We start from the raw sequence: 26,315 nt of genomic DNA on the forward strand, positions 1-26,315 counted from the left end.
TCTGTAATTTACTGTCACTTTAAGATATAGCCATAAAAATTCTAGCTACAACTCTTTTCACAGCGATCACAATTGTAGCTTATTAAAACTACATTTCCCACAATTATAGTCCTGGAGATTACAAAAGGATCATGGGTTTTGTGGTGTGATAGCACCAAACATGTTTTATGGTTGCCATTTTTTTTTATGGAGATTGGCAGTTATGTGCCCAGGGCCATGTGTGCAGGATTGCATACCAATCAAAGACCTCGCCAGGTATCTGATTAGCCACGAAATGACTTGGAAAGAAAACTTATTTACTTTTTGTCCTGCAGGGTATGTTTGACACCTTAGTTGCTACCCTACATGCTCTAACTGAACATAGCTGAAGTTTAGCCAGTGCAAAAACAACTCTTGTCTTGCATATAATATTAAGTCTGGTTTATTGTAATTTCAATAATTTACTTTCACTTGTACGTACATACATATATAATTCATGCAGTCAGAGGGAAAAAAAACAATCATTTCAATTTCCTTAAAGAGAACACATTCCAGTCGATAAAAAAAGGTAAATATCATTTCATTATAAAATGCTTTTACAGAAAAATAGTAATCTTAAAGAGGCTGTCTTGAGTTTTATTCATTTCTGTCAGAGAACGCACATACATAGATATATTCTTATACAAATCTTGTGCCCACTATATTTATTTTTAAATGAGGTACTTTAGTTGGTAACCTAGCCCTGACGGTTGAGTTGCGTATGCATCTGTATGCAGGACTGGTCGTTATACCATATTCCCTCAGCCCAAAAACCCATAGTTCAGCCACAGTAACCACCACAAAAAAAAATCTAAAATATTTTAATTATTTTACTTTTTTTCTCATTTTACTAATTTGTCTAACTGTTAAATTATATTTTATGGAAATTTGATCTCCCTACATGATGGATGCAGTTTCAAAACCCTTTCCACGCTTCAAGGATATATCAACACTAAATTCTTTCGTCATATTTCAATTTAATTTAATGTTTCTTGCCAAAAATCATCAAATTTAAAGATATTTACTCCAAGGAATATCAAAATCATCCTTCTAAACCAACCGTGTGCAATTCATGTGTAGTTGTGGAATGTAAAGTCCTCCTCAGGATTTTAAAACCCGCAAGGATTACTATAGCACTGACTTTATGTAATCGAGGTTGACCCCAAAATTGTGGACAGGCACAGTATTGTAAAGGCACACGCACGTTTCAAACATTACTGCAAAAATTCTCTCACACAGCAATACGGACACAAAAGGACAATGTACGCCCTGACAAAGAAGGACATGTATTTACACACACACACACACACACACACACACACACACACACACACACACACACACACACACACACACACACACACACACACACACACACACACACACAAGCACACAAACACATGTGCACACTCTTTTTGCCTAATAGGTTTTTAGCTTGAACACTTTGGAGAGAGGTGCTTTGGCACTAGAGTAGATCAGATATGATTCTCCTTTTGAGCTGAAAAACTCCCAGTCACTGCACCCAATGGTTGGAAGCCAATGAACAGGAACAAAGCCTTCATATCCCTGCCATCTAAAAACAAACACAGAAGAGGAATCAAATCAGAGTTGTATTTGCATCTGCTTAAAATAGCTCTAGATCAAAAATTAGCTGTGGGCCATTTCCTAGTTCCTAGTGAATCCTTTCGTGTCAAAGGCGCTGATACGCTTTCACTAGTCTTGTTCACGTGAAGAAAATAAATCTACATTACAACATTGTAAGTGTATGTCCTTGAGATGATTCAGTTACTAATTTAGAGGGCAATCAGTACGGGTGAATTATTTCAAACTGGGAGTGGTGTTGTTGACAAGTTGTATACCTATAGAGAATGCTGTTGAGAGAGTAGGATTCTCCGTTAAAGGAGTTGGCGACAACCAGAAAATGTTCCTCCCCAAGGCTGAAGAACTCCCAGTCCACTGCACTGGAGAGACAGAAAGGTATGTGGTGATTACAAGAGGGTGAATTGGCTGCAAATGCATTATTACACAGGAAGTGTTCCTCTAGTCTATGTGCATAATATGTGTATAATTCTTGCAGATACATACCTGTACGTGACAATATCCTGGAAGCGGACAAATAGCCGTCCATTCATGTCTAGTTCGTAGATAGTAGAGTTGATGGCATATTGACTTGGTCCGTTACCATGGAGTCTGTGTCCATTGGCAACAACCAAGAAGACTCTGCTGCCAATCTGAAACATTTCCCAGTCTGTGGCGCAGAACGTCTAGATTGACAGTAAGAAAGAAAAAAAATAATAATAATAATTATAATTGGTGTGGTGGAGGTGTGAACAGTGTTAAAACATGAAAGGAGACATGAGAGTGGCAAACAACTAAAAGCATGACAAATGCAAACAGCTTGAGTCTACTGCCATGCTAGCGGCTTTGTGAAGCTGTACGCAGGTGCAGCAGTGTTTAGGGCTGCATGCTAACATTGTTCACAGTGACGATGCTAACACGCTCATGTTTAGCAGGTATAATGTTTACCATGGTGACCATATTACTTTAGCACATTACCATGCTAGAATTTGCTGACAAGCATTTACACAAATACAGCTGATGCTCATGAGAATGTCAATAGTTTTGTATTTGGTCATAAAGTATATGAAAAATTTAAATTTTGATCTGGTGGTGGCACTAGAGGTCACCAAAGTTATTACAGTTCATTTTGAGGAGAATTTCAATGTCTGTACCAAATCAATATCATGACAGTCCATCCAAAAGTTGTTGAGACATTTCACTCGAAAGCACAAAAGTTATTTGGACACATTGTCTAGGAACTATGAATATCTCTGCACAAATTTCTATCCAGGAGATAAAGAGATATTTCACTGGATGAGTGAAAACTTTGACCTGATGGTGGGACTACAAGAAAAGTGAGGGGATCATCAAAGTTGTTACAAGTCAACCTCTGGGGGACATGAATGTCTAAATGAAATTTCATGGCAATCCACCCCAACAGTTGTCGAGATATTTCATTCAAAACCACAAATGTCAACATCATGGTGGTGTTAGAGGGAAACTCACAGGACCAGCAAAGTCAGTATGATTCATCCTCAGGGGACCATGCATGTCTGTATAAAATTTCAAGGTAATCCATTAAATAGTTTTTGAGATATTTCCTTCTGGACTAAAGTGGTGGACCAACCAACTGACAGTTTGACAGACGGACATTGCCTCCAGGGAGCCGCGCCACTAGCATGGCTTAAAATGTGTCAAAAATGATGTTTTCTCTCTCATTTGATGATTTCAGTGATTAATTTCCACTTGCCCCAGGGTGTTCTTCTGAACCCTCATATCCAGCTGTGGAGTTCCCCTGATTCACACTTCTCCTTATGGTTTCTCATGTGACTATCAATGTGTCAACGCTCTCTCAAATGTGGCTAGATTGAAATATATGATTCACTATCACTTACATGTTAAAGCATTGCTATCGCTGAAACAAATCATGGCAAACCACACGCACTATTTTTGGCCCTGTCTTAAATAGTTGGACACACCCGTTCCCCGCTCCCCCATGTCTTGTTCATTACCACTTTATCTCTCTGTGTTTGTTTTCCCTGCCTTCTGTGTATACAGACAAGATAGATCGTTTTTCATACTCATCTCAAAGATATAGATCTCATCAGAGGAAATCAAAGCCCAGCTGTTGAGAAAATGAATGGTATGGAAATCATGCAGCAATGTGCTACATTAAAGTGCTAATAGGCCTCATTTTCACCCACGCTTAAACACCTTCCAAATTTACCCTGTACTGTTGTGTGGTACCAAACAGCTGTTTATAAAAATCATCTGAGTGATTGTATTAAATTCTCTTTTGTATTTTCAAAAAGGTTTCCAGGCCAATTATGTTCACCACATACCTTAATTGTCTGGAACACCTGGAAGCTTCCATTGACCCAAACATAGATGACAGAGTCTACAGAAGTGGTGACTCCATCGAAAGCATTTGCAACCACCAGGAAATGGTAGGGTCCAACAGTGAAGAACTCCCAGTCATAGGCCCCTGAGGTCTGCAGCAACTGGTGAACCTCAAATGACTTTGTTAACCTGTTATACTTGTATATCACACTGTCTATAGTGTGGTTATTATTACCTGAAAGACAAACCAGAGAGAGAAATTTAATATTTTATGCAGATTTGGTGCAGAAATTCTTGAGTTTAACAGGTAGTCATTTGATGGATATTTAGTTTTTACCTTGTCTGTGATTGGCCACAGCGAGATAGGTTTGTCGATTGATGTTAAAGGCCTCCCAGTCTCGGGCACAGTAAGTCTGCAGAGACTGGAACCGCACAAACTGTTTTCTTTTCTTGCTCCACTTGTAAATCACAGAAAAGTCCATCTCTGACTCTTTGTTAAGACGACTGTATGGCCCTCCTCCAGAGTTAGACACCACCAGAAATATCTACATCAAACAAAAAAAAAGAAGGAATATGGGTTCAAAGCTTATATTGAGACTAAATTGTGATGTGTCTAATCATTTTTACTTCTTTTTGTCATACTTTCTTTCCCATGTTGAAGTGTCTCCAAACCAGCGCTTCATGGGTAGTGATATTCTGGTAGAGCCTGAATTCTGAGTGGGTCCACAGATAAACAGCCGAGCCAGAAGCTTTGGAGCGGTGAGCCATAGCAGCCATCAGACCCATGCCAGGTACCTGGAAAACCTGAAGATTGAAAAGATAAGAAAACTAAAACCAAAATCTTGAATTTAGTAGACAACCATATGTTATAGAAGAACAAAATTACAGGATGGTGAAAATTAAGACTGTTTGAGCTTTTATGCAGAAATCAGATCAACCAAAAGTGGGGCTGCAACAGAGAAGAGAATAAATCACAGCCAACTAAGATTGCTCAGGTCAATTTCAGGAATGGACACCTCTCTACCCACAAGTTCATTTGGCAGATGCTTTTGTCTAAAGCCATTTACAGTAAATGCGTTCAAACCACTATATTCTTAGAGGCCTAAAGAGGTAAAACTATATAGTATTTAACAAGAAAAAAAAACTCCCATCGTATTAATCATCTTGTGACCCAATAGATCTATCTTGTGACCCCTTGTAAGGTCCCTGACGACCCAGTTTGGAAACCCTGGTCATACAAAATACTAGACTCCCCAAAAGAAAGATATTTTTCTACTCTTGTCCCTTTGGTTTCCTTAATTATAAGTACAGTGAAGCTTCAAGCAATGGTATAGACAACAAATATACATAAATATTAATTTTTAAACAAGTGGATAAATACCTCTATATCATGTGTCTCTGAGCTTGTAGTTAAGACCTGATGTTCCAACACATAGTCCAGCTTTTTATGATCTGGGAAGATGTAGAGGTGAGAGTTAAATCAATTTTCAACCTAAGCTGAGAAGGAAATTGCTTATGATGGTTTATGTACAATTCTCACCCTCTAGCACAGTGATCCACACCATGCCATCGCAGAGGTAGAGGCCTTTCCTGAGCGGGTTGAACCACAGCTGGCCCTGCAGCAGCTCTGAGCATGAACGCTCCAACCCCACTGACACTCGCTCCCCCATCTCTGACAGAACAAGATCAACACACGAGGGCAAGCAGACAATTAAAGAGGCAGGAAAGAAGAGATATAGGCATATAATTCAGGTTTTGTATCATACTGTATGAAATGCCCTGTAAAATTCAAGTTACCATAGGATGTCAGATGGCTGTCGCCCTCCCTCCCCATCACAGGCAGGTCTAAGAGAAGTGGTGGCACTGACAGAGCAGCTACTTGGGGGTCAGAAGAGGGGCAGATCTGATTGGCGGCATCCGAACCAGGCACCAAAACCAGTTGTCGTAGCAGGCCCTGTATGGGCAGCAGATAAGAAGGAAAGGATTTTACCATTTTAGTGAAAATATATTAATAATGTAATTTACAAGGATTTGGCAGCTTATTTTCTATGAATCTTGTTAAAGTTAGTATTGAGGATATGTAAGTCTTACTGAAAACAAGCCTTTCCATCTCCCCCGACTGCCAATGTGGAATCTGGATCCCTGAATGTTTAGGTCTGAGGGGAAAGGCCTGGAGGGAACGCTGTTGCCATAAAAAGATATAATTATTTCTAATAGCTGAAGTAAGTTGTTTTTCTTCTGTAAATGAACATGAAGTCTGTGTAATTAAAGTTGTCTCCTGCATTCTTCTGTTTTAAGGACTGAGAAAGGAACATATGAAACATAAATTGTATAATATAAGTGTTCTACGGGTGCTGATATTCCTCCCTTCTTTGCACTAAAGGGGGGTTTCCACTAAAAACCATCTATCACATACTGTCAGACCACTATGATATGGCTGCAGGGTGTGTGCAGATTTGGAGCAGTGCCATTGTATTGTGGTGAAGGATCTACTATCCCTCAAGGGGATTGAGTGGGAACGGGGGGAGAGGATGTTGGGAGGCAGACAGTATACCCACCCGTTCAACAGAAAACAGACTGAAACACTCAGGAGGAGCAAAAAATGATGGACTTACATTTCCAGTGGTGAGTTGCAGTCCACCGTAAGCCTCACATGTTGACTACCAACGGTTAGAACCAGAGTGTGCCACTGGTTATCAGCCAATCGGGTGCCTCGAAACACCCAGTGCTCTAAGACACCTCCATGACCTTTAAAAAGGAAGTGCAGACATTTTCTCGAAAACCTCAGTCCCAGGATGATCCGTCCACGTTCCTCGTTACTTTTGACATGACTTCCTTTCTTCTCCTCTCCACCTTGTTCTTCTCCAATGATGCCCCTCTTTTTATTACTTTCCAAAATGTCTCCTTTATGGTTCTCCTCCTCCTTCTCCTCCACTGTTCCTTTCTCTACTGTTTTTGGCTCCATCAGGGAAAAGATGAATTCATTTCTCTGTAAGACAAATGAGAAAATATTTAAGGCATAGTCTATTCAGCAGGGGTGGAAATGAACAAAGTACATTTACTCAAATGCTGTACTTAAGTACAATTTTGAGATGCTTGTACTTAGAGCTGCAATGATTAGTCACTTGATAGAAAGTTGATTGGAAACTATTTTGATAATCAATTAATCATTTCGCTTATTTTTAAAAGAAAAACTTTTTTTGCATTTCATAGACTAAATGATTAATTGATCAATTTCGAAAATATTCTGAAGATTAATCGATAATATGCTTGCATTTCTTAGTTGCAAGCATACTTATACTACTCAACCACAACTTAGAGGTAAATGTACTTTTACTTCGCTACTCATTTGATAGCTATGGTTACAAGTTCCTTTCCAGATTAAGGGTTTAAAAGTTTATAATGAATTTATAAAATCCAGTGTAATGTAATATAGCAAATTAAACTACCCCAAAATACATAAAATTGTTTAAATTATCTTCACCACCATTCTGCTGCAAAATGAATATTTTTAATTCTGATACTCTAAGTACATTTAGCTCATATTACTTCTGTACTTTAAGTAATGTTTTTAATGCAGGACCTTTACTTGTAAGAGTATTTTCACACTGTGGTATTGTTACTTTTTTCGTAAGTAAAGGATCGTAGTACTTCTACCACTGATATTCTGTATACCGGATGCTCACCGTGGGTTCAGGGTGAGTGACTTTTAGAGTCACAACAATGGAGAATTCTTTTGGGAAGAGGTCACAGTTCACCAGCAGCTGGGAGGAGGGAAAGCTCATTGAGATGTGAGGGCTGGAGAAATGTACACCCCTCTCCCCTCCAGCCTGCTTCATGTGCACCCCTGGCAGGAGCTTGGAGGGGTCCCTCTCCAGGACAAAAGACAGAAGATCCAGAGGGAGAAAATCTGCAGACAATATGAAAATAAAGGGTTCAGTAAGTCTATTTAACTGCTTATGCCTATTTATGCAGAAATTGCTATGCTACAAACCAGTGGTTCCTAACCCTTTTAATAATTTTGAAGTATTAAGTACTTTTACTTGGGTAAATAATCTGAACAATTCTTCCACCACTGCTCATAGGTTCATATATAAATCACACTAAACCAAGGGGTCACAAATAGACATACAGTAGCTATGTTTAAAGGGGGCACAGGTTTAAAAGGTTGGGAACAACCGCTATAAACTAATAAAGCAATTGATGACATGGCAAGACTGAATCCCTGACCCCATTCGTGTGTGAGAAATGGCCCCGGGTGGCGGTGCAACAGTAGGAGGTTTTATGAGGGGTTGTTATTAGGAAAGACATTCATTGGAAAGCGAGAATGATGGAGGAGAATTATTCCCTAATCAAGGAGACATTATATAAACATACATTCTGTTAGCCCTGATATTCTGACATTTATAGATTTTTGTGGAATCCTAAGCTCATCCAACGTCTGCACTTGCTTTTGGATGTTATTTAAGTTAATGCAAGCACTCCTTGTGCTTACACACAAGCACTCCCTCTGTACTGTAAGCAGATGCAGAAAGGAATTTTAGCTGGAGGGGTTTCCTAGATTTTTAGATAAAACCATCCACTATATGAATAATCATTAACTGAACATCACATTTGTTTGACTGAGCTGTGGTAATAGAGAGTAAAGCTGAGGTTGGGAGAGATAAAATAGAATAAAATGGTCCAGTACCTGTGCAGTGTCTCCATTTGTCTGTGGTGGTGTCAATGACCCTTAACCCCAGGAGAAGGAGCTGCACAAATATCAGCGATGACATTACAAAAAGCCTGTTTGGTTCAGTTCCCAGGTGGTACGAATGTGTCCATATTGAAGGTATTTCAAGTATAATATCTTTTGCCTCCTTTGTTTCTATCTAAAGTGACAATACACACCGGGCGATTGTGTGTTCTTCATATTGATCCAAATTAGCATTTTCAGATCTTCCAGCCCCAAAGAAAATTGTATAGTCAACAATATCTGTTGAAAATCATCAGAGCTATACTGGCTACATAAGATTCACATATACTTAGATAGTAGAAGCAGAGGTCCTGTGCTTCGAGAGAAATCCATTCTTCTGTGTGAACAATCCTGCACCTGCAGCTGCTTTTAAACACCGGAGCCATGCAAATCACTGAACAGCCTGTCACTCATCCTCCCACAACCGCCTCTGATGACACAGACCTGCCAGAGGGGTGAGCTGCTCCGGTCGGTGTGTGTGTGTGTGTGTGTGTGTGTGTGTGTGTGTGTGTGTGTGTGTGTGTGTGTGTGTGCGCGCATGCTCACTTATGACAGACAAACTCACAGACAGACAAGCAGACAGACGGAATATTTTATTTTGTAATACTATTGAAAATGTCTGTCAGAAGACAAATTCCTCCAGACATGCAGTACACGGAAGGGGCTTTAGCAAAAAAAAAAAAAAAAAATCTCCTTTTAATTAAAAGGCAACCTAGAAACAACAGAACATCTGCGCCCTTTGGTCCACTAATGCATTGATGGATATGAGCTCAGCTATTTTCATGTTAGCTGTTTTCCCATAGTTCATTACCTGAGGAACCGAGGCATGTGCATGAGCTCAGCTGTGATATTAAAAGTCTCAAACCTGGTTGTTTTCTTAAAGATCTGCAAATATTACTTATTGAAAATGTAATGAGGCCTCTGGACAGTGATATCAAATGTTAAATGGACTCAATTATAAATTTTAAATTAGGCAAACATTAATAAATTATACAAACACTGCAATGGACAAAGTATAAGAGGGCCTTGGTCAAATTGTATTTGCAAATAATAGTATCTGCATTTACTTTAACCTGCTTGAAGTAATTCAGTTACAGGAAAGTGTATGAAAATTTACTTTTGAATACTTGCCAAGCAGTCTCTATAGCTTTCAGAGATATTGTATGTGGTTCATCTGACAATTTAATAGTCCTAAAAATTTTGTAGAACAATGTTTAAAATAATAATCAGACTGTGTTTTGAGAGACAGTGGCATCTCATTTTTGTGTCAGATCTCTCAGAATCCTCTCATCCACCGACCAGCATATTTACAAGGCAAATGCACTCAGCCTCACTTTTTTCTCGCCCACATTAAGATCATAGACTGCACCTAGATCAGGATACAAGATACTAACTCTGTCCTTCCCTTGTTTTCCTCTATCCATTCATTAATCTCGATCTCTTTCAGGCATGGCAGGGAGTGGGTGTTCCACTCTCCTGTGTGGTTTCAGATGGCCCTGTTCATATGCAGAAAAGTTGATGTACGTTGCCCACTAATGCACTTGATTTTTCCTTATTCCTGCTTTGACTCATCAGCTGCTGTTCTTCTTTGTTCATCTTATCACTGTTTCAGTTGTAATGAATGCAACTATTCAGTCATTTTATCAGATCAGATCTAAGGTTCTATATCCGGCCTCAGGTGATACAGAACGCCCTGGAGGTTAATACACTGTTAAAAATCATTTAGACTTGGTCTTGGTTTGATATTTCCACATCTTTTATTTTAACCTGCTTCATTCAATTTAGTGATCACTTGTTTCTCTAAATTAAGTCTAGAGTACATTTGAGATTCAGAGCCATTATAGAACTTTATTTTACCTTTTGGTGTTTTTTTTTCCCTGCATCAAGCTTCAATTTTATGCATAATTCTTTGCTTTATATGCTTTTATAGTTCTCTTTTTTTTTTGTGTTCCTACATGTCCATGTTGTATTGAATCTGTTGGTTCATTTGTTTCTGGGGCGCTTGTATTTATTCAAGAGTGTAATATGTAGGTTTTTTTGAATGACCTGATATTATCATGGCTCAGTGGCGCCACCTAGCTGTCGTTATACTATTTAGGCCACATGTGATGTTTCCATTCACAGTATATGTGAATACATTTTTACAAGGCATAGCCCCAGTGGGAGCTGAAAGCCATTCTTGCATAATGAACCATGCACCAAATAAATATTATTCATTGATAGCCATGTTCTTACAAGTGACAAAATGTGTACCACGCTTAATACATATGTATAAAATAGGCGTGAAATCTACTCACAGAAATCTGCTTTAAAAAAAAAAAAAAGTAAGCCCAAAAGACACTGCCAACTAGCGTCGGCATAAATTCTGTGGCATCGGTTGATGCTGTGTACTCTCCCTGTAGAAGTGATTAAAACAATATAGCTTAACAACTTTACTTTTTTTTTTAAACCTACCTCCACAGTCTAAAAATTCCCTCACCCCGTGATGACTGTAAAGCATTAAACATTTAGGTACTTAACCCATTTTTGAATACACTGACACAAAATAATGCAGTTTGTGACAGCAAATCTGAGTACCAAACTATATTTATTGTATACAGTAGTAAAAGACCACAAATAATGTACAAATCAGTAGAGAAACAAATAACATGACTAGACCTGGGCCCCGTTCTTTGTACATTACAAAGTTTAACCTAATGTTAGCCAGCTCAAAAGATCTTTGTCCAGCTAACTTGGTTCTTCAGATGCAAATGGAAGGCTGATTTGTTTGTTGCGATAACTGTGCTCTTATTTTGTAAGAGAGGAAAGCTGATACCATGATCATTACTTTTGATTGGCTTGTGCAGAGGCATATCTATAATAGTAAATACACACAGATTTAGCAAGTCTCTGTACCACACAAATGAGGGGACAGCAGTGAATACTTCAAAACAGCAGATAGTAGTAGAATGAAACCTTTTAACAATTTTTCTTTCATATATTCATTAAAAAATGTTTGAGTACTGGCACTGACTAATGTTTTTACTATATAGAATACATACAAAAATACAGCTGTAAAACGTGATGTAGACTACAGTTTAATTACTTTTTAAAAATTACAGCATCTTTCTAGTGTGACTAAACTACAACAAACTACATTTAGGGATATGGGAACATATCTGAAAGATTAAGGGAGACTAAAACATGTGAAATTCACAAAGCCAGTTAAGAATTCCTCAAATACTGCCGCCTCAAGACAAGAATTGAATCTGTATTCCAAATGTCTGCATAACAATGGTTAACCATATACACAACTTCAAACTGTCATTTGCTCTGGTTCATAATGCACCAAACAACATTTTGATTTTTTTCCTGTCTAAATTGCACTGGTTTTATTTATTGTACATTTCAGTATGTATGACTACTTAACTTAAAACCTATTCAGATGCAACAATACTGATCGATTGGTGCCACCTAATGGTGCAGCCTTATCTGAAAATAAATTAAAATTGGTAAAGTTAAAAGGGTTGTCATGACCTAGCTCACTCTGAAGAAGCTTGTATTTCAGCAGGTTTAGAGCTCAAGGACTAACTCATTTTGATCCTGAAAGAGCTGAAAAATCTAAGCTCATGTCAGACCATCAACATTCAAATCAAGCCAACTTAGTTATCCATGTACGAAGAACGGGGCCCTGTGGGTACAGAACGCTTATCTCCCAAACTCAATTGGTTAACCTCCCTGCCATACGGATATGCAACAAACAGCATGCATCCTTCTCCTAACTGCAAAATATTGGAGACATTCATCACCACTGAGATATCTTAACTGTTTTCAAAACTGCCGTTAATTTTGTTGGATATCCTTGCTCAAACTGGAGGCTGCTTCTCTTCAAAGCACATGTAGAATCAATTGTCCCAACAGCCTACATTTGCAAGGACAATGCAGAAATGAGACAGGTGACCCCAAAACAGCACTGAGGGAACAATCTCCTAGTCACTCCCACCCACAGCCCACCCTGAAAACCCACAAGCAGAACAGCTTATAAGTATACCATAGGGACTGCTCACTGGCTCGCTTCTTAAGAAAATAGGGAAAGAAAACAAAAGGTTATGTATTCACATCAAGATTCCACATCCTTACACAGCCAGACCCCAACCAACTCCGACTGAGGATGCACCTCTGTGGTGTAAATTAAAATTTCCCTCCCCTAAAGCAGGCATTTGTCTGGATGACTGAATATTAGTCTGTACCACAGATACCTCGAAAGAATCTTTTTGCAATTAGTAGCAGTCAAAGAAGAAGCAAATAACATTAATGAAAAACAAACTCCCTTAAAATCTGACAGTTTTGACCTCGCAGGTTTGCTTTTAGAGTTATCCAAGTACAGCAAATATTAAACAGAAGTTCGGTCTTTGGAGTATTGGTCCAAGCCCCACAACATTTATCTACATCATCTCTGACACTTCTGTACAAGCAAAAAGAAAAAAAAAGAAAAAAAAAAAAAAAAAAAAAAAGCCCCTTGGGTGTTAATTCTTAAAAGAAAAAACAAAAACACAAAAACATTGCAGAACTCTTTAGCAAAAGCACCTAAAAGGCAGAAAGAATTAAAATACATTTTTCACAGAAGAGCAGGAGTCACTGTTCAGAAAAGAAAAGAAGAAGAAAAAAAAACCCACAAAAGGGAGCGAAGGGAAATGGAAGGCGGGTGTGTATTAAGTTCAGATAGTGCTTCCACTTCAAAAACATTTTCATGCCCACTGACTGTAACCCCTGGACAAAAACTTGCAGAGCCCCGCATTCGACTGCGCGGGATGAAAACCGTGACAAACTACTGGATACTAAGCTTTCACTGGATAGTGAATGAGAAGCACTGACAAACCAGGAGCAGCTGTGGCGCGCTGTTGGTCCAATCACAGCCTGCAGTGCCAGAAGGAAAATGTTGTCCTGATTGGCCAGCAGAGAGACTGTTTACACGCACAAGAGTTCAGTCCTGGCTGAGACAGTACATAAACAGCTGAGGAGGCCCCCCCCCCACACACACACACACACCTGACGAAAAACCATGACAGACAACTTGAAACTGAAGAAATAATGAGGATGACAATAATAACAATAACAATAACAATAATAATAATAATAATAATAATAATAATAATAATAATAATAGGCTGAGAGGAGCAATGACGAGGGGAGGGACAGTGAAGGTGGCTGAGGGCGTGGTCTGAGGGCGACCGTCATTGAGGTGTGGAGGACTTAGCAGTGCCCACCCGTCTGCTGCTGGAAAACATCTATGGTGTCTTCATCTTCCATCTCCAGCTAAGAGGAGCAGAGGGACAGAGGTTCCAATTATGATTTAAGGCTATTGAAAGACACCGAAAGCCTCAATTGTGCAGTCAGTGTTAAATATACTGAATATTTCACTGGAGAATTCTCTCCAATAATTGTGGGCTTTTCTCATGAGTTACCATCCTGTAACTAGATAATTTCAGTGAGTTTTAAAGAGAATTTAATGGTGGACAGCACATCATATTTTACCTGTGCAGGTGTATCCGTCTCATTGATAGGCTGGCCATCAAACCTGAACCTGATCTGCCTTATTGAGAGACCCTGCAGGAGCGAGACAACAGAGATGAAGAACCATGTGCAAAAGACTTTTAGTACAGGAATAGCGAAGTGAAGTGTGCAGCTAATGAAGAGACTGAATGGAGCATTGCAGCAAATCCATAATAATTATATGTTGCTGGAGAGGAGGAAACGTAAAAGCAGTCATTTGGGTTTTCAGCTCACCTGTCGTTCACAGTACGCCTTCATTAGTTTGCTGAGTGGTGTGTGTCTTTTGATTTTGAATTGGACCACCGACCCATCTTGCCCCGCAACCTTGAGGTTGATGTGATCATTCTCAGTCTTTACTCCCTCCTGGAGAGACAGACGCGTTTAACGGGAGTTAAACCAGCTGGATAACCAGGAGTTACAGACATACCACGAACACTACAGTAAGAGGTTTACACTAATGTCACAGATACAATGCAGTTAACAGCACTGCTATCAGAGACGTATACCAACGAAGTTACCAGACTGCAAGCTACACGCACACACACACAACCTGCTACTTTAAAAGTAATTTCAAAATAAAAGGAAGATCGAAGTTCAACCACAAAGTGTTGTGAAGGAATAATGCAAGTCAATTCTGAGGATATTTTAACGAAAACAAACTTTCACGAGGCAGAACAATGCAGGCAGTATATTGCTTGCCGGGCAGTCACAGATGCTAACGTTAGCACGATTAGCTCCGGGCTAGTTGGTCGGCGCACCAGCCCTTCAGCTTTCCTGCTGAGTTTAGCTCCCGGCTAACGTTGCTAGCAGTTTTGTTTTCTTTTTCTGTGGCTAAAGTAGCACCGACAGATTAAAAACAGCAAAAATGACAGGGCTACATTAGTCTTTACATGAGTGCGTCACCCCCATTAGCGCCCCTTTGTAGCTGCTGCAGTTGCGGCATTTGCTGCGTTGCGGACATAACGTGGTCCCGTTCCGACAAAGAAAAAATCCGCAAATGACAATCATGGTGTAATTGACATTTCTGCCCACAATCTTCGAGACCCTTGCTAGTGGGACAAACCTCTCAAATTTCCAACAACAGTGAATCGTGTAAGCGTATCTAACGGGAAATATCGATGCGCGAGTACTCATTCATTTGCGAAACAAACACTGCGCCGATTCAGGGAAACGTGCAAACCAGGCCATTTTAGATTGCACATTTGAGAAATGGTTTGGCAGGAGTTCGACTGAGCCATCACTGCAAATATACAGCTCTTTAGGCCTTAATATCTTACCTTTGGCTTTTCCTCTGACATCTCGACTGGGTTTTGTGTGACAGTTCTCAGAATAATCGGTCAATTGGTTTTTATTTGTCTTTGTGCCGCCTTCTGTCCTCTCTTCTCCTCCACTGACGGGCGCGCGCTTTGGACCGCTGTTGCAAATAAACGATTGGATCTGAGAGCACCATGTGACTTCTAAATCGCGGGGGCGCGGACACGGGAGCGCGCACCTATGCAAAATACTCGATCACGCGAAATGAACCTTCAGTTATAAATACTGTATCAAAACCTCTCGATAATCATATTATAGAAACTGTATAGCAAACCGTTCATCCAATTACTTGTAAGAAATATTAACTCACTTTAATAATAACCAAAGGAAAATCCGAACACCTGACGTCACTGTGTGAAAAATGCAATATGAGTTGCAAACCTTTTTTTTTTTCTTTTTTTTAGCGCAAACTAAAATTCCCTCTTTTTCTCTGAAAAAAAGAGAATTTTAGACTACACAAAAATCAAAAATCATCTACTTACTGAGGAATCATACAGGACATGAACGTGCAGGGCAAGAAATAATTAAAGTTTCACGTTAGAGTCATATAAATCTCAAAAAGTGAAATAAAGGTAAACTGTAAAGGAACTTCCTTTATATCAGTTTTTGAATATCCAGTTTTAGACCTAGCACAATAATTCTGTGAGACAGCCCACTGCTTTTCTAAATTCTCAAATATCACACAAAAAAATGGAAGTATCATCAGCCAATATCTATACACCCCTGAACTGATCCTTTTGAATACATGGTGCCTTTATTTGAGCTACTAACAAGAATAGAGTGAGTAGACAACCCTGTACACTACTTCTACCAACGTGAAGACTTTGGGGTTGTGCCAAAAGTTCATTTTTTATGGTTGTATTTTTTTATACATATATCAGATTTAGTTTCTGCGATAAAATATCCCAAACACCTAGAGTGGGCAAAATAAAAATGACCTTTAACTCACACAGGTGTCAGCCTTCAGCCAATGAAAACATATGTTTTGAAGAAACCTGCTCAAAGCTATGAATGTTTCAGATCAACCCTACTGACAGTTTTTAATCTTTTAATCAATGATCTTTGATTTTAAACGACTCAGAAAAAAACTCAAGACACAAAAGATACAAAATATAAAGGTAAAGCTGTCATTTTAATGAAAGCAAAATGAAGGCAATGTACAAACACAGCAAAAGCTGGCAGAATTAATTATTGGCCTAAGTCTTTATTAGGTCTTGGTGTCTTTACAGGATATACAGGTAATAGTAGAATTAGACTGAATTCAGTCACCAGGATCAATACATTCAACTTAAGTTAATGATTGGTTTACTAATTCATAGTGCAAGGATGAAGATTTCATTTTGATTTCATAGAATGCAAACATATGAACATATTTTCAGAACCTATTATGTTAAAAAAAATTAATAAAACATTCCTATGAGTGGAACATACAGCAATAACACAATGAAAATGGCCTCCATCATGTACATTTCAGAATAGGAATGAGTCATTTTGGAACAAGAAAAAGAAATGAGAAAAATTAAAGCAAGTACAAAAATAGGTTATCATTTCTAAGTACATGTCTACACTCAACAGGAACTCCAACAAAAAAGGTGGCATCTGAAAATTTACATATGCAACAGATTTTCTTGTGCAAAAGGAACGTTTGTTCAGCTATCAAACGGGATTCTTTCCATACTGTACAATTAAACTCAACTAATAAATAGTATATGAGCAGTCTGATGCTATAGGAGCCAAATGATAGACTACTATATTCTTGAAGAACACTGCTGCTACATGGGTCTATTCTAGCCTTTGGTTCCAGCCTCTTGAATCATTACAGACAACATAAAATTCCTGTTCACTGGCTAAATGACACCAAAAAGCTGTCTATACAAAACCACTGTCACTTTTCTGACATTTTCTTAATTGTAGTTTACATTAATTCCCAGGTCATGTCATCATTCACATTCACAAGACACCCTGCTGCTGTCTGTGATGTGAGCCATCAGAGAGCAGGGAAAAACAGGAGGTTCATGGTGCAAAATGTCATTTCACTGATACTCTCATGCAAACCTGGAGTACGGGTTTTGCCCACTTAGACCTAGAGAAACATAAAACAATCAGTAATGTCATGCATTGATTTGAAGGAATTGTTTCACTTTGGGGAAATACAAGTGTTTTTTCGGGTTTTTTTTGTGCGAGGTTGATGAGAACATTGATAAAACTCTCATGTTTGTCAGTTAAACATGAAGCAAGGAATAGAGTAGGGTCCCCACATGTGAGATGCATCACTTCTGTTAGAGTTTTTTTTTTTTTAATCTTACTAAATTTCAAAATGGTCACATTTGTTTGCTCCAGACTTTAAGTAGTGTTAAAATAATGTTTTTTGTTAGAAAACAAAATCTATCTTAATATTCTTGTTGTGTTTTACTATGCTAAAGTGCCTAAAAATACCTGGTTGACATTACATGAAGTGCAGGTGATGGTAACTGTAGTAGCCTATTTCCATTTATACTGCCCACAGTTGGACAGAGCCAAGCTAGCCATTTCCCCTTGTTTCCAGTCTTTGTGCTAAGCTATGCTAAACCCATCAGCCGATGGCAGTAAAAAAGTGAATAAATGGATATCCCAAATTGTCAAAGTATTCCTTTCATAATCTTTGCCAAGTGTAAAGTGTAAAGTCCCGAATTAGTTTTTTCTTTCAAAGGAAAAGAAAAACATGCAGCTGAACTATATTTGTGTATGCACGTGTGTAAAAAGAGAGAGAGGTATTAAGAAAAAGCGTGTCAGCCAGTGCAAGAGCTCACCATATTTCTTCCTGATTTCCTCATGTCTCTGTTTCATCTCTTCCCTCCTGTAAGGACAAAACATTCTCTTATGAGCCGTGCACTGACTAATGATATTTTTTTCAGAATCTCAAACACTCCCAATCGAGGCCACAAACCAGTCTGGGCTGGTAACTGTATGACGTGTGCATTTTTCCCTCATTGGTGTTTCTTTTGTTTTGTGCTAAGAAGGGAACTGACATTGATCGTGACAACAATGCAGCAGGCACAGATGGTATGTCAGGTGCATTGCAGACTGTACACCATTAAACCAACACAAATATTTAGACTATTAAGAGGATACCTGAAAGCAATAACACAAGGGAATGGTAAAAAGCACCCTAATATGAGCATAAGCCCATGATTGAGCAAATTAATTCGAACAGAGCGATATTATTATTTTATTACTTAATATAAAGTTAGTCAATCATTACAGTTTTCTAGCTAAATAAATACTCCGGGAAAGAGGGAGAAAGCTCTGTGGGGAGAAGCTGTTCCTGTGTTGTGTAGCCCCGGGTTTGTATAACCTGTAGTGCTCTCAAGGTGTTTTAGCTAGGACAAGGTGGTGACAAGGGTAAAGTGTCACACTGTATTGTTTCACTGTTAGTTTTTTTCTCAACAGCACATGGCCACACTGTTGGTGAATTAAGTCCAGATTTAGCCTGATAATAGCACTGAACTGGTATTTGTTTCACTCCCTAATTCAATAGTTGATTTGCTGAATAAACTGGAGGCATTGGCAGCGATTCAGAGGCCTGCAAATAGGCTGGTTCAGATTAAGTCCACCTTGTGCATTTGAGGTTACTTGTGCAGATGGACAATGTCTCTTGAAACACATCACAGAAAAGCTAGTGGTAAACTAAGGTAAACTATAGATATAGATATATCAAGTACACTCACAAAAGAGCAAACCAGGAACACAGCCCTTAAACATTGTTACGCAGTCAATGTCACGTGCACAGAACAATGCTACTCACCTTTCTTCCTGCTTGGTTTTAATCTTATTGGCCTGTCTCTGCATCTTGGCCTCAAACCTTTTGGATCTGAAGCACAAACGCAACAAACAAAGTTAGTTTAAGGTGAATTAGGTCATGGGAACCTACACAGCGTGTGTGTGTGTGTGGTTGTATGAGTACAGACACCCTAAGGTAACCGCTCCACAGCCAACAGGAATGTTCAGTATTTGGCTTTATTATCTGTAGATGATTAGACTGAAGTTTCTCTACTTAACACACACTGATCATGACTAAATCACATTGTAATTAATTTAGCTCCCAACAGAGACCACAAGGACAAATATGAAGAAAACCAAACAAGGTAGTCTTCCTACAGCAAGTTCTTGGCCTGGCCTTACCCATTTCTAACCTGATACATAACTATGCCCATTTTCATCCATATATTTAAACTTTCTATAGCTATCTCTAACATGAAGCCTAAATGTAATTTTTCTCTATAAAAGGCAGCTTGGAGACCTGAACTCAGGATCACTGATAAGCCACAGATAAAACTCTCCCATTGTCTCCATTTAACCGACAGCAGTGGGTGTCGGCTACCTGTGTTGATCGGGTGATTTTCAATATGTTTGTTTTTATAGTTTCTTCCTGTCAGGAAACACCTCCCCAAACCACTAAGAGCACCCACTGCAGACTCATCTGATGATCTGTACATTCTGGCACATCCCAGAGGGTAAGACTGAAATGTTTATAGAAACAGAGGTGTAAAGGGTGGAGTGGGGTTACTGTGCATAACCCAGGAACCAGATTAACCACAAACCCTGATATAATCTAGAAAATTACACACTATAAAAGGCTACAGTAAATAGTCCTTTAGCAACAAAATATAAGTTATGTGTGAACCCTTTTTGTTATAAATACAGCTGCCATTAACGACAGAAGCAAATTATTTTCTATGTGGAAAAACAACTTGGAAGGAAAATGATGACCTGGAAAGATGAGATTAATCTAAATCTAAACCTCTTTGAAATCTTAATTTAAAACTTCTTCACGTGTAACCAGGATGTGTCTTCACCCCTTGAGCGCGGCTACTGGTAGGATTGTTAAATTGAACCAAAAGTGCAGCAGCTTATTCCTTCAGGATCCCGTTGAAAACGATCACAGTGTTTCATCACCGTGGTCCTTGTTCGGTCAGCAAAGGTTAACCCAAGCTCGCTTCACACTTACCCGAAGTTCTCACACTTGCAGCAGCAGAACAAGCAGACCAGGAAGGCAATGATGATAACTCCGCCAATCACTGCCAAGGTGATTATCAGCGTCTGGAAGTTCACTACAGACGGAGGCAGAAACACAGATTTATACAAGGATCCACAGTCACAGATCTACTTCCCCGTCACAATAGGAAAAAATATCTGCTTATAATGTACTGTTTTTAAGCTCTTATTTTGAAAGCACCTCCCTGCTTGCATGCAGTAAGAGTTGACATTTTTTAAAATGTTCGTCTTATTTCGGTCCTGGGATTCTGCACAGTGACAGATTTAGAGGAAATATGATTTCATTGTTCCTCATGTCACGGCGTTTAAAAGATTCGTGTGTTTTTACAAAGGTATACACAAGAAAAAAATAAATACGCCTGATTAGCCAATTAGGCGGTTTCATGTGGAAAACGATTCATTAGTTTGGAACAACATATAAAATTGTTTTTTTATATTCATAAAAATGTGTTTTTTTTAATCTCCCACACATATATTGTTTCTATGTAGTCAGATTTTTCATTGATGTGTAAATATGATTAAAAGACACATATGCCATGATCTTTGGGGAAAATTTAAAAAAATGACGACGTAGATACTTGAAAGCAGTTAGGAAAACATTACTCCCAAACACACACACTCACACACACACACACACAAACACACACACACACACACACAAACACACACACACACACACAAAGCCCCTTTAACTTATGTTTTTTACCAACCCATTACCCACAAAACTGTGCTGCTTCATGTGTGATCATCCTTTACAAACTGAAATCACATTAAAACATTTTTTTTCTTTTTATATCATTTTAAATTGATTATCTTTAGGTTTTGGACAATTGGTCTGAAAAAACGGGACATTCGAAGACGTCACCTTGAGCACTGGGAAACTGTGATGGACATTTTTGTCACGTTTTTCTGACGTTCAATAGATTGATTATTTGATTGATAATGAATGTAATCATGCCTGGTAGCCCTACATCCGAAGAATGTAGCCGAGTGACCTGTGGCATTTGCTGGAGTAAAAGCAAAACTGTGTTTAACTGATAATAATTCTGTTTTTCCTTCTTTTGTACAGTAATTGAATGCCTAAACTGAACCATAACAAATGTTAATAAAAGAGCTCAATGGAGTTACATCAGGGGAAAAGACTTATTACCTCCGCCAAGGAGGTCATGTTTTCACCCGTGTCTGTTGGTTTGTTTTTTCTGGTCAGGATTACGCAAAAAGTACTGAACCGATTTGCACCGAACTTGGTGGAGGGATGGGGCATGGGCCAGGGAAGAACTCATTAAAATTTTGGGGCAGATCTGGGTCATTTGATAAATAAAATATATAAATAAAAAATAAAAAAATAAAAAAATAAATATAAATAAAATAAATTTGAATTTTTTTTCTCCAGAGTCTGGCGTATGTTGTGTGATACTGGCCTTGGCAGAGGTCTGTGCTCTACTGAGTGCCATTCCAGTTTTATTTAATGTAGTTCTATTTATCTTGTCTTGAGTCCTTCATCTCCCGCACACACTTTTGTTTACTTTAAATGAATGTATATCTGAGTATATGATGATAAAACTATGATTGTACGTATTTGAATGTCTTTGTGTACATATCATATCTGTTGTAATAATTGTATTTTTTTTATGTGCAAATAAATAAAATAAAATAAAAATAACCTCTGTGTGTGCGTGTGTGTGTGTGTGTGTGTGTGTGTGTGTGTGTGTGTGTGTGTGTGTGTGTGTGTACTCTCTTACTCCAGCACAGCCCCCAGCGTGCATCATTAAGTGGGCAGAGTTCATGGGGTGGAAGGATGGTCTTCACTGGATATGTCATACACGACTTGGTTTTGATACACCACAAGCACTGTAAAAAATAAATAAATAAAGAAACAAACAAAAAACACATTATGATCCTCATATTATTTAAGCAAACTATGAATCCTGAGGTATTCAGGGCAACTGCAGGATACACCTAAGGACACGCATGCACACAAAAAGCAGAAATTGGAGGAGGGAGGGGAAGGATGACACATCAGTTACTCCTCAAACCAGTCTAACCAGTGGAGTGTCGGAGGAGGAGCCACTGGTTGTATTTCCTCCACCTGGGACACTTCTTTCTCCACCATGCAAAAACACAGACACACACAGAAGCAAAAGACTTTCTCACAGGACTTACCGTCACGTTTTTCAGACATTCCTCACAGCTTGTCCCATTCTTTGCCTCGCAAACTGTGGGACAAAAAAAAAGAAAAAAGAAAGTGAATTAGTTTCCTTAACACACCCATAGTAATCTACAAAGGCGCCTACAGACAGTCAACATGATGTGTACACACATTTTGCCTAACGAGGAAAAGTACAAGTCACTTTAATAGAGAGGGATTAGCAGAAAACCCTTCGCGGCGCAGATGAAATGCGGCCTGCAGGTTTGTGCTCGCTGTGGTTTTTGAAACTGCTAATCCTCCGGGGGCATTTTCCATGGAGACCGAGCACAGTAAACACAGAGGTTTCAGACCAGTCATATTATCATCAGCAGACTACACAGGACGACCGCTGGGTTTGCCTCAGTGTATCCATATATCTGTAACAGGGAGGTGTAAACAAACAGGGCTTCATTCTTGTGTGGTCTGTTTGTAGCTGCTTCTGCTGGTTAAAGGTCCTTAGGGGGGCAGAAGGAGAACTGAAAAGAGACTTGTTGTTCCTGCTGAGAGGTTTCAACAATACACAAAGATATGAAACTGAGACACAGTTGAGGTCCCTAAAACCACTGTTATTCTTGCTTTTAAATTAAGCTTTATAAACTGAAACCTGCCCTATACCCAAGATTTTCTCCATGGTTGTATTGTTCTATTGTTCTATATGATCTAAAAACCAGAAAATACACAAACAATTGAAGTGTAATTCAGGACCATCACAACTCGAATAAACCTTTGTTGTTGTTGTTGTTTTATATCATTAATCAACAGAAAGTGTAAGACGCAAGAGGGCTAAAACTACACTGTCCTACACAGGGGGCAAAAAAAAAAGTCATTGTAATCCAGGCCAAGAGAGATCTCGATAAATCAGGTGAAGATTTTTGTTTTCCTCGGACTTCTTGAAAAATAACCACGCAGCTCAAAAAGCGATTAAATGAACGTTAGTCAATTCTTTTAGTTGCCATTAAGCGCTCAGTTACCACAGAGACACCGATTCCCACTCCTACCTTGGTCAGGTGCGGAAGACTGGGCGAAAACTGTCGCCAAGCCGAAGACAACCAGGAGAGCAGGGAGTAAAATCCGCAAATCCATCATCCAGCTACTCGGACGCAGAACTATCCCAGAAGTCACTTCCCGGGGTTTAAGTCTGAGAAGAGTTGAGAAAACCCCCGCGGGCGCAGACGGAAGGGAACGTCCTGGCTGCAATTCGTCGCTCGACGGCCGCTACCGGAGAACTGAACCTGCCGAGGAGGAACAAAACGCCGAGTCCCGACTCACGCTAACTGCGCGCAGAAGGGGTGGAAGAAGTACTCGGTCCTTCACCAAAGTAAGAGTACCGAACTCGGTAGCGTTAAAAATACTCCACTGAGTCGAAGTCATGCACTCCAAATATTACTGCAACAAAAAGTACTGAAGCTGTACTTAAAGCATCAAAATAAAAGCATGCGTTCTGCAGAAAAGTTGCCCCCTGGAGCCTTTGTATTATATATCATTTTTAAACAGTGGTGGAAAGTAACTAAGTACATTTACTCTATTTGAGTATATTCGATTTATGCTACTTGATGGAAATATCGTACTTTTTATTCCACTACATTCATTTCACACAGCTTTAATCACTGCTTAATTTGATTTTTACAAGCCTAGCGTGTGATGGGATCAATTTATATATTACAAGTCATTATTAGGGATTAAAGGCACTGCATGCCCACACAGGTGTTTTTGGTTAGGTGGCTGGTTTTTGCAAAGCCATGTATACCCGGTTTAACATGAGAGCACCATGTACTAATAAAAATGAAAAAGATGTAACTTGGCCCTCAACAAAACAGCCCCTGAAAAAGTTTTATCTTGTGCACAGGATAGAAATATATATATAAACATTTTAGAGCTTGGGGTCGCCATGATTTAACACTCTTATTATGTTATGAAAATTTGAAAAATTTGATAAATTTGAGCCTCAAACGAATATTTAAACTAAACCATCTAGAAGTTTAGAAGTGAACCGTCTTCTTGGTGGAACTGCAAACAACTCCTCGGAATTGTGACAGGGGGCCCCAACTGGACACTCTTATTTTGTGACAAGTCAAAAACAGGCAGATGTAGTGTATTTTACAAACTCACAACATTAAAAGATTAAAAGAGTATTTTGGGAAGGTACACACACTTGCTTTCTGGCGGTGAGTTAGATGAGAAATGTAGTGGACTAGAGTGGAAGTATAAAGCAGCTTAAAATGGAAACACGCAAGTAAAGTACACATACTTCAAAATTGTAATTAAGTACAGAACTTGGGTAAATTTACTTTCCACCACTGCTTGTGGGCCTACGTGAGTCAAAACAAATTCACAAACAAAACATTAAATAGAGGACAATTTACAATAATTTATTAAAGCATAATTTTGTAAAGCCAGTTACAAATAAAAAAAGAACAACACACATATCTCTCTCTTTCTCTTTTTTTTTTTTTTTAACAAGCACAACGTGTTACTATGTAATGATGATAATAAGCATAACATAAGAATAGGCCCCACTCTGGCCGCCTGCGGCTGATAACAGGACCCTTTGTGATGAAGTTGCCCTTGAAGACAGATTTGTGATCAGATACTTCAAAATCTAACTCCAGTTTATTGTTCTCTTTAGCAAAGACGCTGATCAAATTCCAGCAACTATGGGGCAACTTCTTCCTACTCAGTGTAATATCAGTGACAGACAGAGCCCTAGATGTAGAATAACTAGAACAGGCAGCTCCAGGTTCCTCATTAATTATGGCTTATAAACTTTACTTACTCCAAGTTTGGAAATTATTTTAGCCGAAACTGAAATAAACAAAAGTTCAAACTGGAACCTCCGAGTGAGTTCTGCTTATCCTAAGTCTATAGGCAGGATCCCAGTGGGTTGTGTGAATGAAGTCAGGGCCACAGCAACAATTCAAAACACTGAGGTCATGTTGTTCGTATTTTTTTCTAGGAATTTTAACAAAAGTAGCACACAGAGTTAACATTCTACAACGAAAAATTTGGTGGAGACTTTCTCTTTTTTTTCTTTACTTGCAGGTTAATAAATAGATAATTCTGTATTTCCCCACCAATATTGTGTTCACTGGGTGCCCTGGTGGCCTAGGGTTTAAGGTGCCGACCATGAACCGCAATGTCTGGCCGGGGACCTTTGTTGCATGTCATCCTCATCTCTTTTCCCTCTTTTCTTGTCATCTCTCCACCAATAAAGGCATGATATAATATATTTATATTTGCTTTTTTATTTCTGGCAGTGTGGAAAATTCTTCAAACACAACTTATAGACTGTATAATTGAAAAATAAACAGTATATGAAATATCCAAACTCTAATTAAAAAAATTACAGTGTGGAATTCTTGCTGTTGTTCTGGAGCGTGAGGATTGGGTTAGAGGTTGAGGGTCTTAGACTCATGAGCTCAGTATTTCTAAAATCCTGGCTAGGGCCCTGTATGCAGCACTCCAAATAGACAACAGGCAACTTCTTCTTAAGAATTTCAACTTCACTTAAATATCTGGCATCAAAAGCAGCAAACCATAATTGTCATCAGGCCAAAGACTGAAATTCTTATTGATATTATATAATAAAAATTTAGC

General features: G+C 38.9%; 3 protein-coding genes across 3 annotated transcripts; all 3 read right to left on the reverse strand.

Moving 5' to 3' along the window:
• Nucleotides 1–1,411: 1,411 nt before the first annotated feature.
• On the reverse strand, nucleotides 1,412–8,693 carry LOC120795468 (thrombospondin-type laminin G domain and EAR repeat-containing protein-like). The gene is made up of 13 exons (XM_040137410.1): nucleotides 8,609–8,693; nucleotides 7,605–7,828; nucleotides 6,534–6,907; nucleotides 6,010–6,100; nucleotides 5,716–5,872; nucleotides 5,459–5,590; nucleotides 5,300–5,370; nucleotides 4,561–4,722; nucleotides 4,256–4,463; nucleotides 3,921–4,153; nucleotides 2,104–2,282; nucleotides 1,878–1,979; nucleotides 1,412–1,591 (listed from the first exon to the last, which is right to left on the reverse strand). Exons 1-13 carry the CDS (start codon nucleotides 8,691–8,693, stop codon nucleotides 1,438–1,440), a joined length of 2,172 nt encoding a protein of 723 aa, XP_039993344.1. The 3' UTR covers nucleotides 1,412–1,437.
• Nucleotides 8,694–11,221: 2,528 nt separating this feature from the next.
• Nucleotides 11,222–15,596, reverse strand: sumo3a (small ubiquitin like modifier 3a). The gene is made up of 4 exons (XM_040136537.1): nucleotides 15,463–15,596; nucleotides 14,420–14,548; nucleotides 14,168–14,239; nucleotides 11,222–13,948 (listed from the first exon to the last, which is right to left on the reverse strand). The coding sequence occupies exons 1-4, from the start codon at nucleotides 15,481–15,483 to the stop codon at nucleotides 13,886–13,888; spliced, it is 285 nt and encodes a 94-aa protein (XP_039992471.1). The 5' UTR covers nucleotides 15,484–15,596; the 3' UTR covers nucleotides 11,222–13,885.
• Nucleotides 15,597–16,612: 1,016 nt separating this feature from the next.
• On the reverse strand, nucleotides 16,613–23,999 carry pttg1ipa (PTTG1 interacting protein a). The gene is made up of 7 exons (XM_040136432.1): nucleotides 23,720–23,999; nucleotides 22,697–22,749; nucleotides 22,276–22,384; nucleotides 20,487–20,589; nucleotides 19,284–19,349; nucleotides 18,289–18,335; nucleotides 16,613–17,582 (listed from the first exon to the last, which is right to left on the reverse strand). Exons 1-7 carry the CDS (start codon nucleotides 23,805–23,807, stop codon nucleotides 17,545–17,547), a joined length of 504 nt encoding a protein of 167 aa, XP_039992366.1. The 5' UTR covers nucleotides 23,808–23,999; the 3' UTR covers nucleotides 16,613–17,544.
• Nucleotides 24,000–26,315: the final 2,316 nt, after the last annotated feature.

Source organism: Xiphias gladius, chromosome 10 (genome assembly GCF_016859285.1).
Source record: "Xiphias gladius isolate SHS-SW01 ecotype Sanya breed wild chromosome 10, ASM1685928v1, whole genome shotgun sequence".
Classification (NCBI taxonomy): Eukaryota; Metazoa; Chordata; class Actinopteri; order Istiophoriformes; family Xiphiidae; genus Xiphias; species Xiphias gladius.